General features: G+C 40.7%; 1 protein-coding gene across 4 annotated transcripts in view; it reads left to right on the top strand.

Annotated features, from left to right (window-relative positions):
- The window catches only part of AP2A2 (adaptor related protein complex 2 alpha 2 subunit), a 45,014-nt gene extending 36,188 nt beyond the window's left edge, over positions 1-8,826 (top strand). For all 4 annotated transcript variants that reach the window (XM_021402258.1, XM_021402256.1, XM_021402255.1 and 1 more), the window contains 7 exons: positions 870-952; positions 1,374-1,463; positions 2,247-2,370; positions 3,154-3,270; positions 4,523-4,592; positions 5,239-5,373; positions 6,162-8,826. In XM_021402258.1, coding sequence (XP_021257933.1) covers positions 870-952; positions 1,374-1,463; positions 2,247-2,370; positions 3,154-3,270; positions 4,523-4,592; positions 5,239-5,373; positions 6,162-6,239 — 697 coding nt within the window. In that variant the 3' untranslated portion in view covers positions 6,240-8,826. The remainder of the gene's footprint in view (positions 1-869; positions 953-1,373; positions 1,464-2,246; positions 2,371-3,153; positions 3,271-4,522; positions 4,593-5,238; positions 5,374-6,161) is intronic.

The raw sequence follows: 13,502 nt of genomic DNA, 5'->3' as shown, positions 1-13,502 counted from the left end.
AGTTACAAAGCAAAACTATAGTGTACATTGAGTTAATACCAGCAAAAGTAGACAAACATGCTGTCAAAGTTGTGACTAGAACACGTCTGTAGATGCTGTGTATATTATGACGTGCTTATGAGTAAATATACAGCTCAGAGCTGGCTTTTATGAGTCAGTACTAGCACCCGCTGCTCTAAAATAAGGCAACGCCAGTTGTATATTGAGCTTTGCAACTATTCACAAAAAAAAGGAAAAAAAGGGTAAACTGTTCAAAGTACTCATATTTGGAAGTACGTTTTAAGTGCCTTGTATGACAAAGGCTAACGTTTGCTGACCACCTCTTCTACTTTAAGTGAAGGGTGACGGACAGAAGGACTGAAAACGCTGCAGAATGTGCTTCTCTCAAAATGACTGAAAAAAAATACCACTCCCAAGTCAACGTATACATGATACAGAACTGATAAAAACAAGGAAACTCTTTTTTTCTTTCAGGTTGAAACAGTCAAAGCTACCAACTTTTGAATTCTGCACCAGCCTAATGAATTTCAGAAGTTGTCAAGAATATGAATAAGAAAAATCCTAGTCTGTTGCCTGGTCCTTTATAGTGCGTGTGTGTGTGTGTGTAGCATATTGTGGCTTTCTTTGTAGTTTCTCAGGCATCCTATCAAGTAGAAATTTGAGTTATTTTAGTGTTCTACAAGTGATGATTTTGGTTGCAAAATGCATTTGTCTTTTTTAACTGCAGTTTTCTGCAAAGACCTCTCTTGCAGACTGATGCTCTCTAGGTTAACAACAATCTTCATCCTCTGTTTAAACCCTGAATTTTGTGGTTCTGAAATTATTTAATGTATCTTAATTTAAAACATATTTGCTCTCTCTTCCTTTAGGTTTGTGTGTAAAAATAATGGAGTCCTCTTTGAAAATCAGTTGCTACAAATTGGATTGAAATCTGAATTTCGACAGAACCTGGGTAAGTTTTCAGGCAGAGTGGCCGTCTGCATGAATCAAGCCCAAAGCCAGCACGATGTTGGGGATAGGACTTACTGAATAGAGCACTGGCCTGACTTCTTCCCATCTGTATCACTTTTGGTACTATAACAACTTTTTAACATAGGAAATAGCATTATCCAGTAACTGGGAGACTGCCACTGATTAAGTGCCTGTGTGATAGCTACTGCAGGAGAGTTCTCTTGGTTTGTTTTAATCTGTTCTTTTATTTTGAGCTGTGACTATCTTGGCAAGATAAACCATATAGGTGATGCTCCGTTTTAAAAATGTGCTTTAAAGAAGGGTAGAAAGTCAATGTATGAGATACTTGAAATACAAATCGTCCAGTATGATTACGTGCGATAAACCTCAAGCTGCTGATGCCTCTGTTCTTTTGTTCCTAGGACGTATGTTCATTTTCTATGGTAATAAGACATCGACGCAGTTCTTGAATTTTACTCCAACAGTAATCTGCTCAGATGACCTTCAACCAAATATCCTTCAATGCAGTACTGGTTGCCCGTTCTTTAGGTCTTGTGTTTTATGCTGCATGTAAGGGTAATAAAGCTGCTGGATCAAGGCTTCTTATCCTTGAACATAAAGGAATAGGAACTTGCTGATGCCTTTCTGAAGTTTTTATCAAAATCTTGAGCAGAGATGGAAGATTCTCTTTCTAAAACTCTGATTATAGAGACATTTATTTTCTGTGGATATAAGGGGATATTATTCTGAGTAAGCACGTAACGTAACTCTAGCTTTCTCTGCTGTCAACGAAGTTGCTGAGATATAGATGTGGTGTCCTGCATTATCAGGTGACTTCTGACTTGAGCTGTAAGTAGAAGAGTGCACATGCTCAAAGATGACAGTACATGAAACTAAGCTTTTAATGTATGGTTCCTCCGTAATGCTTTGTATTGTAAAGTGATTTCTGGGAGAGTATGCAACCCAATTGGTTTGACTCAGCATCACTGCAATGTTCACATCAAAATAAGGTGGTTTGGTGGCCTTTATTTTAGAGCGTGTGCCTTCAAGCCTTTTTGAGGGCATCTGTCTTAAGGAATTTTCCTGTAACTCTGGGAATTATCAGAGTTATTGCTTCTAGATGTGTCAATATGAAAAGAATATTTTCAGCCGTACAAGAATTAGACTTTGAGTTTTCAGAAGCCTAGAGAGATCCAGTGGACACAATGTTAATTCTTTCTGTAGTTTACTCATAACTTTTTAAAAAACAGCAAATATTATCAGTTCATTGGTCAGTTTCCTTAGCTACTTTTCATGCCTGAATCTTCAGACAAAACCTGTTGACCCCACAGTGGATGGAGGTGCACAGGTTCAACAGGTTGTGAACATTGAATGTGTGTCAGACTTCATGGAAGCTCCCATTCTGAACATTCAATTCAGGTAAAACCGCAGTAGTTAAATGCAATTAATTTAACCAAATAAAACACCTTTAAGTTGCCACGGCTCCCTAACTGATGTGTAGAATATAGACACACAAAGCGCAAAGCTATCTTGGGCAGATGATTTACCTGAACATTTGATCTAACAAAACTTGAAGCTACTGGAGGAGGGAAGGAACGCATTTGGAACAGTCGGATTAAAAAAAATCTACCCAAAAAAACTCACAGAGAAGCAACCACTGATAAAATGTCTCAAATACTTCTGTTTCTGCTATGCATGTAAACCAGCTGTCTTCTTTTCTCAGGAAATCTTGATGGGGGATATATGTTGAAACTTCTCCCTCCTGGAAACGAAGAACATTTGGGCAAAAAAACTTGGATAAGAAATGCACATAGCCGAAACCAGAATCTTGTTATGTCAACTCAGCATCAGCCTTTGGAAAAGACTCATGTTTACAGTCCTGGTTTCTGGCCTGCATTCTGTTATTCAAGTCTTAACTGTTTTTTGTTGGTGTATGTATCTAGAAGGGTAGCAAATTATATCAAAACAGATTCTTACTAGAAACTGCCGATTCACTTTCATGTGCCATCTAACAAAGCAAATAAATCCATATATCACTGGATTAGATCTGTAACTTAGAAATAACATCATCATCAGTTGATGGATTTTAATCATCAGACAGTTGCATATTAAAGTTCCTCCTCGATTGCTTGGTTAATTTAGGCTGAGAAACTGCTGGCACTATGTACTACACACACCGTGTTCTGTCTACTCTGTATGCAGGTACGGTGGAACATTCCAGAATCTTTCAGTAAAATTGCCCATCACACTGAATAAATTTTTCCAGCCAACAGAGATGTCTTCTCAAGACTTTTTCCAGCGTTGGAAGCAACTGAGCAAGTAAGGCATTTTCTGTATTTGCACTTGGGGCTTCTGTGGTAGACCAAGGAGAGTAAAAGGGTATACTGTGATTGTAGCTTGTACATGCTTAGTCTTGTGAGCTATAGACTCCTCCAATAAAATGAGTTGCTGTTGAACAGTGCTGTACATACTACGTGTTAAGAAATATTCATCTGCTCTGCTGGGTGAAACACTGGGTGGATGACCGGGCCCAGAGAGTTGTGGTCAATGGAGTTAAATCCTGTTGGCAGCCAGTCATGAGCAGTGTCCCCCAGGGCTCGGTGCTGGGGCCTCTTCTATTCAACATCTTTATCAATGATCTTGATGAGGGGATTGAGTGCACCCTCCGTAAGTTTGCAGACGACACCAAGTTGGGAGGGTGTGTTGATCTGCCAGGGGGTAGAAAGGCACTACAGAGGGACCTGGATAGACTGCATCAATGGACCAGGTAAACCATATGAGTTTCAATAGGGCCAAGTGTCAGGTCCTGCACTTCGGTCACACAACCCCAGGCAACCCTACAGGCTTGGGGAAGAGTGGCGGGAAAGCTGCCTGATGGAAAGGGACCTTGGTGTGCTGATGGACAGTCGGCTGAATATGAGCCAGCAGTGTGCCCAGGTGGCCAAGAAGGCCAATGGCATCCTGGCTTGGATCAGGAATGGGGTGGTGAGCAGGACTAGGGAAGTCATCCTGCCCCTGTACTCGGCACTGGTGAGGCCTCACCTCGAGTACTGTGTTCAGTTTTGGGCGCCTCAGTACAGAAAGGACACTGAGATGCTGGAGCAGGTCCAAAGAAGGGCAACAAGGCTGGTGAAGGCCTTGGAGAATATGCCCTACGAGGAGAGACTAAAGGAACTGGGGCTGTTTAGTCTGGGGAAGAGGAGGCTGAGGGGAGACCTCATTGTTCTCTTCAAATACCTGAAAGGTGATTGCAGTGAGAGCGGAGCTCGTCTCTTCTCACCGGTGACAGGACAAGGGGAAATGGCCTTAAGTTGCACCAGGGGAGGTTTAGGTTGGATATCAGGAAAAACTTCTTTACAGAAAGGGTTAAGTGCTGGAACAAGCTCCCCAGGGAGGTGTTTGAGTCACCTTCCCTGAATGTGTTTAAAAACGGTTTGGATGTGGTGCTCGGGGACGTGATTTAGTGGTGAGTTGTTAGAGCAGCATGGTTAGGTTGCGGTTGGACTTGATGATCGTGAAGGTCCTTTCCAACCTAAGAAATTCTATGATTCTGTCTTGCCTTGTCTTGCAGTCCTAAACAAGAAGTACAGAACATCTTTAAAGCAAAACACCCGATGGATGCAGAGATCACAAAAGCAAAGGTTGGTGGTAGTATAGTATCTTACAGTGTAAGAGCAGTGGTATAAGCACGCTTCGTTCATTTTAGCTTATATGGCAGTTGTATCATCCTGTTCACGTATAACAGACCCTTGGCAGGGCTGGGCTGAATGAGCTGCTTCTCAATATGGCTTGAATTAAGTGTAGTCTTCCACAGCAGCTGGAAACTTGAAGCTATGTATGAAAGCACAAATTCAGTGCTTAAAACTGAATTGGAAAAACTTGAGGCCTTAATTTATACTAGGGTCACTAGTTAGAGAATAAAACAGCATAGCACTGTGGCTTTTTATACAGCTATGTATCTGCCTCAGGCAAAACAGAAGTGACTCTAGTGATGGTAGAAATGGCTTTATCAAAAAGAAGAGAGGTTTAACTTGAATCTTACTAGATTCTCAGTAATTTTCCAGAAAAGATCTTCTCATGTGCAGCTCAAAATCAAGCATAACTCCATCACTTTAAAAATTTCTATTGTACTAACATTGATGCTGAATATCTCTTTAATGTCTTGAACACTTGAAACAAATCAGTCTCTTGCTTGTTTTACTCATAAATGGTGGCTGTGCTTTTGTAAACTTTGGTCTTTTTGTCTTTGTTGTCCCCACATGTAAATCTTCTGGGTCTCTTTCATAGATAATTGGCTTTGGATCGGCCCTACTTGAGGAAGTTGATCCCAATCCTGCTAACTTTGTTGGTGCTGGTATCATACACACAAAGACTACTCAGATTGGATGCTTGCTGCGCCTTGAACCCAACCTCCAGGCACAGGTATCGTTTTGTATCTACGGCATAAATACAAATTCTCGTCTGCGCTAAATTGAGAAAACAAGTCTACATCTAAAACTCCTTAAGGTGTTTATAGAAAATAACTCCTGCAATTGCTAATTGTGATCGCAGGCTTTAACAAGAAATGAAATTGCAGCAGCTAGTCCAGACATAGGTTGGTAAGCTGCTGCTTCATAGGAATTCTCTTCTATGTGTGTATCACTGTATTATTCCAGACTGTCCATGGATACTTATCTTGCCTGGAAGGCTGGAAACGTTTAGTGTTATTCATTTATGCACCTTGGATGAGGCTAAGTACAACTTCCTTTGTCGTTTAAGAAGAATAAAAGAATAATGTGGCTAAAAAAAAGAAAACATACACAAATGAACACAGAACTGTTCTGAGGAAGAATACCTGTAAAAGCATTTTTCTAGAGGTTTTATCAAATTTAAATGAGAACTAGAAGTAAATTTTGGGCATTAGTCTCCTGTTTTCCAAACAAGTGATGGTCTTTAGACTTTTCCACAACACTGACTCCTTTTAAAAGAAAAACAAATTTGGGGCATCGCCTTGTCATTAAAGCTTAGAAACGTTAGAATGATGGTAACTTTCCCAACAAGGGTTTGAAAGAACTCAATTTTTCAGTGGCTGCCTGCTTCTGGATGTTTTAATGGGAGGTCTTATCAAATCCAACAAAACAAGTAAATAGTAACTGGTTAACTTGCACTAGTTGTCGGTATATTAATTTAATACCAAACTATCCTTAAAAAAAATTTGTGTTCTTTTTCAGATGTATAGACTCACACTACGAACAAGTAAAGAAGCTGTATCTCAGAGATTATGTGAATTGCTGTCAGAACAGTTTTAATACTAACCATGACAGTTTTTTGTTTTTCCATTTATATCATTGTCATCATACTGCAAATAAATGTCTTGTACATCACTGTCTGAGTACTGCAATGTTAACCAATACCAGCTCCCTGCCTTAATAGGACTTGCCCCTTGTTTGAAATTGTGAGTGTGAAATGTACAGTACAGGGAAGTGACTTTTTACATTAAAATGGCTTTTAGTATGTTACACAAAGCGTGGGAAGGCTGTCTTTGTGTTTCTTTTATTGCAGAGGTCCCACTTTTAAACTTGTTAAAGGGAAATTGATTTCAGTGTAGTAACCAGAGGTTTCAACTGGAAATGGCTAGTGTCATTCTGCCTTAGTGCCTTTAACAGGTACTCCCTCTGCTCTGAGCTGAAAAAAAAAAAAGCAATGTGTTGATGCTCAGTAGGGTCAGTTCAGATGTTAATATATCGTCAGTGTAACGTTGAACATTGCTTCAGGTGTTGTACTGGATGGGAAGGGCAGACTCCAAGGTGTGTTTGAACCTGATTTACATGAGTGCTTATGTTGACTGTCACCAATTTTTGTTCTTTTGAGATATGCCACAGATCCAGAGTCATAAAATATTAAATCTTTTTCTCCTTTACATCTTAACTGTTTTTTGATCTTTGGGAAGTGTATTGAGCACAAACGCTATTCTTAATCCTTCTGCTTATCTCAAATAATGAGGTGAGCTTCTCTGGTAGGTAGTGAATGAGCACGTGTTTGTTTAGTCAAATTTAAATATTCTGTTTGTTTTTTTTCTGCTACCCTTTAAATTTAGCAAGTAGCAGTCCCGATGACATAACTAACTGCAGAGAGTATGGGTTCTCATCAGTGTGGTATTGTATAAAAGGAGAAGAGGGGAAAAAGTGGGCACTTGAAGGCTAAGGCATGCACTTTGTAGACAAATATTTAATTTTAAACTATTTTCCCCCTGATGTACAATGCTAAAACTTGAGGGGCTGAACAACTGGTATCTGTACAGTTTGCTGTCTGTTACTGGTGGTAAAAATATCCAACACGGTGTGGAAGACTTGTGTTGAGACCGGGAGTAGAAAGGCTGAGAGTGTTCAGCTTATACAGGGGCTTTTGCAACCAAAACCATTATAGCCTGTTCCACGTGAGCAAACTCTCTGCACAAAGTGGGCATAAGTTTGGCTCACATCGTTCAAGTCTTGAAATGCACCAAAGGCTGTTAAAACAAAGCAGGTGAGGTAGCAGTTAGGAACTGCGGGCAGTTGTCAGTGAGCAGTACTAGAGGTCAGGATGAACCAAGAGGTCAGCTGCTGCTGATGCGAAGAGCGCACCTCAGACCAACATTCCCTTACTTAAAGGAAGCCTAGGACTGTTGTGTCACAACACGTACAGCCAAGTATGCCCTTGAAATAAAGGCTTTGAGTAATAGGGATGGCGATGAAAATGAGAATACTGCTTTGCACACAGGAGGGGAAAGGATTCTACTGGGTTGATTATGGTTTGCTTTCTATCAGTGCTTTGAGTTAAAAGATGGAACTAGGCGATGACAGTTCGGTTTGGTTGAAGCCTTACGATTGTACTTGAGTACCAGAGAACTGAGGAGCAAAGGTTCCGGTGTGGTGTGTGTGATTGTTGTTTTGTGGTTTCTTTTTCCAGAAGTGGTTGGTAAATATGGAATTTATTGGCTGTAAGTTGTCCATAGACCTTGTCTTTCTGAAAAAGTTCTCTTGAACAACTGACCCTTTCATGGCCTCTCGAGCATCTAATCAAGGCTCTCTGATCGCAGATATTATCTTTTGAAAAATCTTCATAACCATTTCCTGCAGTCAAGTTGGTAGTTGGCAGAGTGCTACCAAGCTACCTTGTATTTGTCCTTTGGAGGCTGTGTGATCTTTATTAATCCTGTTATCTTAACCATGTTGTTGGCTGCTGTGTTAAAAATCCGATGTGCTGAACTAAGGGAGTCTTAGCAGAGACAGGGAGGAGCTTCTTTCATTTTTTTTCCCAATCCCTATTGTACATCTGTTTCTCTGAATATGTTCTGTGCCCTTGTTAAAGGACATCTCGAGACACGCTGTACTATACTACTTCACTTAGCTTTGGTTCCAGCTGTGCTAAAAATGTGCATTAAAAATATGGGTAGGAGGGGGGAAAGGGAAAGCGTCTTTTCAGTGGTGACTGTATTAAGCTTATGATTGTTCACGTTTTGTATTAGATGTCAGCTCAGTGAAGCCATGAGCAGAACAGTGAACAAATTAAGGATAAATACTTGATTTTTTTCTTTTTTTTTTGTGAATGATGGTTAACTTACCAAAGTGATGTATCCTTTCAAGCAGACAAAGTAATTTCTGCAGTAAACAGTGTTATTGTTTTCAAGTACAGTATTTTCAGGCATTGATGTGTGAAAATAACTGAATAGCAAAACAGGTAGCATTTGTTCATTCTTGACCTACACTCCAGTATGTAACATTTATGGTGATTGTCTTATTTGTATAAAACAAAGTTCTGTCAAATTAAGTGGAGAATTTTCATATAGAAGACTATATATTAGACTATATTCATCAGAAGAACATATTAAGATTAAATAAATGATTAGAACAGTAATCAGACTGTCCTTTTTTGTCTGGGGGAACGGGAGTGTAAAGAATAATTGCCCAGAATGGTTGTTTTATTCCAAATACAATGTTTTGGAACAGCAATTGATGTGGGATGGTAAATTCTTTCCTACAAACTTCTGGTGGATTGTTTTGGTTTGGTCTTACCTGCCTATGGATCTGACTTTGGGTTTTCTGTACAGTGTCTTTTTCTTGCTGGTTTTTTTTTATTGGTCATGTTATAAATATTCTACTGTGAAAACTTGATGTAGAATCTTTCTTCGTAAGTGTTTGTATATTTAACAGTGGCTGAGCATATAGACACTAACAGTACACATCACAGTAAATTGATGTAACTTATCGCAATACTTTAACACAACTTGAAACAACTGTTTTCTGGATTTCAGCTCATTTTCAAAACAGTGGCTCTTCCCTTGTTCCCATTCATTGCAAGGCATAAATAGAAACTTAAATGGTGTCTCATACATGGCTTTCCATGTTACTCTGTTTGAACAAGGGGGTGAGCAGGAGGCTACAAAAAGACACATCTGTTATTAGACCTAGGAAGGATTTGGTAAAAGTTACTTGGCTGTAAGGGAAGGGAGTACCTGAACTGTTAAATACTTCACTCAAACTTTTTGTATGCTTGTTTTTTGCTTTAGGCTCTTGTCTAAAACTCGCTTTAAAAAAAAGGTTCTGCACAACTCTTTCTCAAATGAATTGCAATAGGTAGTAGTGGAAAAACAATCTCTACTAGCAGCAAATAGAAATTGCTTGGGTGAACTGCCTGTTTCCTGTTAAGAGACTTTCTGTTTGGTAACTATTCTGATGCTTCAAAACATAGCAGACAATTGCCCTGCAAATTTCTTCTTTGTCCAGAAGCCACTGCCTTTCTACATTAATGACATATGGAGAAATGCCCCACGTGAAGGATGCAGAGAGGTACCTCCTCCCAGGGAGGTTTTGGCTCGTGTAGCACCTTGCGGTCTGACAGCTGGTGCATCTAGAAGATGAATACAAGCACCACACCTGCTTTCAAAGGAAAGGCAATGGCTTGTCTTGGTTGTCTCTTCTCCTGGTTTGTGCAGTAATGGGCTAATCCACAGGTCCTAGTTCAAGTATATTGAACCTAACAGCCTTTTTGCAGCTAAAATAATTGGTCAAACAATGAGAAGTAATTTAACAAATCCAATTCCTTCTACTTTATTTGAAAGTCAAAATTCTGTTCTTGCACAGTGCACAGGCCCATGTTCAGCCTCTAGTTAAGTATTGCCCTGAGCAAGGCTAGATGGTCTCTGACAGTCTTTCCTCCTAACCCATGCCCACTCTTTCTCCCCACCCCTTTCCCTCAAGATTTGGAATAATTCGTCATTCAGTTAACTTCATTGGTGCTCCAGGTAACTGCTCAGGAAGCTCCCTGCAAGGCGAACCTATATAATCAGTACAAAAGAACTCCCCGCAATGAGCAGTCACCATGGAAGTATTAGGTTGTAATTAACGTTTAACAAAATTAAAATAAAAAGTTAAAAAACAAAACAACACCTATATCTGAAGTTATCTGAAGGTCTGGCTATTGTATGCAGCTGTCAAAGCTGCAAACACAGCCCCCAAACACAATTATTTCCTTAGTGAGCCTTTTGCCAGGGTTATCTGGGTCTTCGCAGGGCAGTTGGAATTCCTCCTTATGGAGCTGTAATGGCCTACAACAGCTGCATACTGCGTTGACCACCATATTCTCAACATTCAACCTGTTTGGAAGAGAGGGAGGATCAGGTAGGACTTGCATACAGCCTTTTAGGTTTTGTTCAGGAATGGATTTTGTGACTTGGAACAGTTGTGCAAGGAATGCAGAAGCAGCTCATCCACCTGGTGCTACGCCATTGATTAGCACTGCAAAATGTGTCATAGGTGAAACAAGAAAATCCTTTTGGGCTTGCATGGAAAAGAAATTTAAGTAAGAATATCTGTGAATGGACGAAAAGTTGGTAGTCTGTCGTCCTAAAAAAAAATAATTAAAAACAACCAACCCAAACCTTGCAGCACTGACATACTTTGTTTAGAAGCTGAAGTGAGAAGATATTCCCTGTTCGCACTCTAGATCTCTACGCACTCTTGTTCTGTATGGGTGCTCTTTCTAGTTAGCTGGCTCGTGCCCCAATGCCATATTGCTGGGTATAGATCACACAGGTTTCTCTCACTGAATTGTAAAGGGAGTGGTAGCTGACAAATATCACTACTCACAGGGGCTACAGAAGAAACAGGCTTAGTGTACTTAGATTATAGAAGCTCTCCAGTATCCTTACTTTGTTGAAGATGGACACGATCCTTCACATCGGCTCAAAGTGACGTTTGCAGAACAGCCTTTGTAAGTTATGTTTTCTTCATATTCGATTTTTTTACAAAACTCTGTCAAACATTAAAAAAGGAAAACAAATATTTCTGTTAATAATGGAGTGCAAATTCAGTGGAATAGAGCTTTTTGAAACTTATGAAACCACAAAGATATAAATGAAACTACGAGCTGATTAGTTCGGATAGAATTATTTCTGGTTCACAAATTTGATAATGGATGCAACGTACTTGAAAAGTTCTTGATTTGCTCATTTTAAGAATTTGTTTCTTGATAGGCATGTTAGATAACATCAGCTAGACTTTTGAAACTTAAATACTTCTCTTTCATTTCTAAATTGAATGCGTAATGCCACTTGGAAAGTAATACATACTGATTTTCTACTTTTTTCTAGTCATCCCCAGACTTGAAGCAAAGCACACTAAGCATTATATGAAGCAAAAGCAATTTTATGTGAAGCATTTTATGCACCTCACGCTGCTCCTGTACAATTCTCATCAGGCTCCCTGCTTGAAGTAAGGTTATGGACGAAACGAGCATTGGTGAAGGCAAGGCTCAATTAGTACTGAGGTAGGAACTGGAGATGTTGAAAATGAGGCAATCACATACACTAATGTACTCTCCTCTACCTGCATCTCATAAATTAAGAGCCAGCAAAAAGGAGAATGGACAGTGATAGTGGTATAAGATAGCAGAGAAGGAACAGTTACAGTAAAGGAGGCAGTATGATAGGAACAGGTTGCCCAAGGAGGTTGTGGATGCCCCGTCCCTGGAGGCGTTCAAGGCAAGGCTGGACGTGGCTCTGGGCAGCCTGGTCTAGGGATTGGCGACCCTGCACTCAGCAGGGGACTTGAAACTAGATGATCATTACGGTCCTTTTCAACCCAGGCCATTCTATGATTCTATGGTAGGGTTGAAGTATACTTTCCAGATAGGTTCTCCTTTGTGTGTGGAACTAACCCAAAAGAGAATGCAGGAATTGGCTGAAATTGAGAAGTTGTTTCCTGGGTCATCAAAGACATAAAAATATTTATAACCGTCCCCCTCCATGTAAATATCAGTGCACTGCAGGAATCCTGCTGTCATGAAAACAAAGACCTTAAGACAACTCCTCTGTACTAAACAATATAATGCAGAAAGTTCAAAACCAAAAGATACAGTCAGTGCATTAGCAAAGAATATGTAATATCTCAGAAAAATTCACACACATGAAACAAAAAATATACTAAACACTAAAATATGATACAGTAAATGACAAGGAAATACTTCACCTTGTGGTACTGTTGATGGCCTAACAGAAGACAAGGAAGTTGAAAGTCCAGAAGTGACAGAAAGAGATGATGTGGTACGCGTGGTGGTTAATGTCGTTGTTCGAATAGAGGTCTGCTCAACGGATGGGATCTCTGTGGAAGCAGTAGTAGTAACACTGGGAGCAAACTTAATTGTGGTAGGTAAGAGACTTGGGATCACAACTGGAGGGGATTTGGCAGAGACAGCAGTAGGAAATGCTACTGAAAATGTTTCACCAGGTGGAGTAAAAGAAAATGTGGTATTCTGTGTGGAGGATGAATATGTAGCACTCTCAGAAGAGAGAAATGTGGAAGGAGAGAGGGTTGTAAGTGTAGGCTCTGGCGTGGATGTTGGGGGTGAAGTAGAGAAGAGTGTGGATGGGGCAGCAGATGGCAGCCTGGTGCTAAGAGTGCTGCTGGGGGCAGGGGATGTTGTTGTCAGTGGGACTTCTGGGCTGCTGGTGGGGCTGGCCTCACTGGAGACGGAGGTCTTGGAGATGCTGGTGGTAGCAGGTGTGGCAGTGGTCTTCTCTGTGATGATAGATGGCACCATGTGCAGCACAGTTGTCTTTTTGTGGGTAGAGGTTGCTGGAAAGAAAGCATAGGTTGGTTGAAGGATAACCTGGGAAGGGAAAGCAGTTTGGCTGTTCCCAGACAGAAGCCCCAAGACTATGCATGTGGGATGGTAGGATCTTGCCATGCTCTTGACTCTTGCTGGTCAAAAGGCAGGAATTGGCCACTGGCTCCTGCGCTTTGCCTCCCTAGAAAGGTGAGGTAAGAACAATGCCTCAGGGCTGCCCTCCAGCACCAGAAGAGGAACAGCTAGAAGGCTGCCTCTCTCTGGAAGAGGAAACTCTGCATGTGTCCGTGCCCATTCAGGACACTAGCACAGGGTACTGTCTGCCTGCTCCAACACAGGCAGGGCATTCTCTCATAGCAAATGGTCTCCAAGGAAGAAAAGAAGTTCCTCCTCAACCCAAATCACAGCACAGACCCAGTATCTCACCATAGATTCCAGGAGCAACAGTGTTAAAATCAGTGGGCAAA

The sequence above is a fragment of the Numida meleagris genome, chromosome 6 (assembly GCF_002078875.1).
Source record: "Numida meleagris isolate 19003 breed g44 Domestic line chromosome 6, NumMel1.0, whole genome shotgun sequence".
NCBI classification, from domain to species: Eukaryota; Metazoa; Chordata; class Aves; order Galliformes; family Numididae; genus Numida; species Numida meleagris.
Note: the sequence above shows the minus strand (reverse complement) of the source record. Positions and strands in the feature narration are given on the sequence as shown.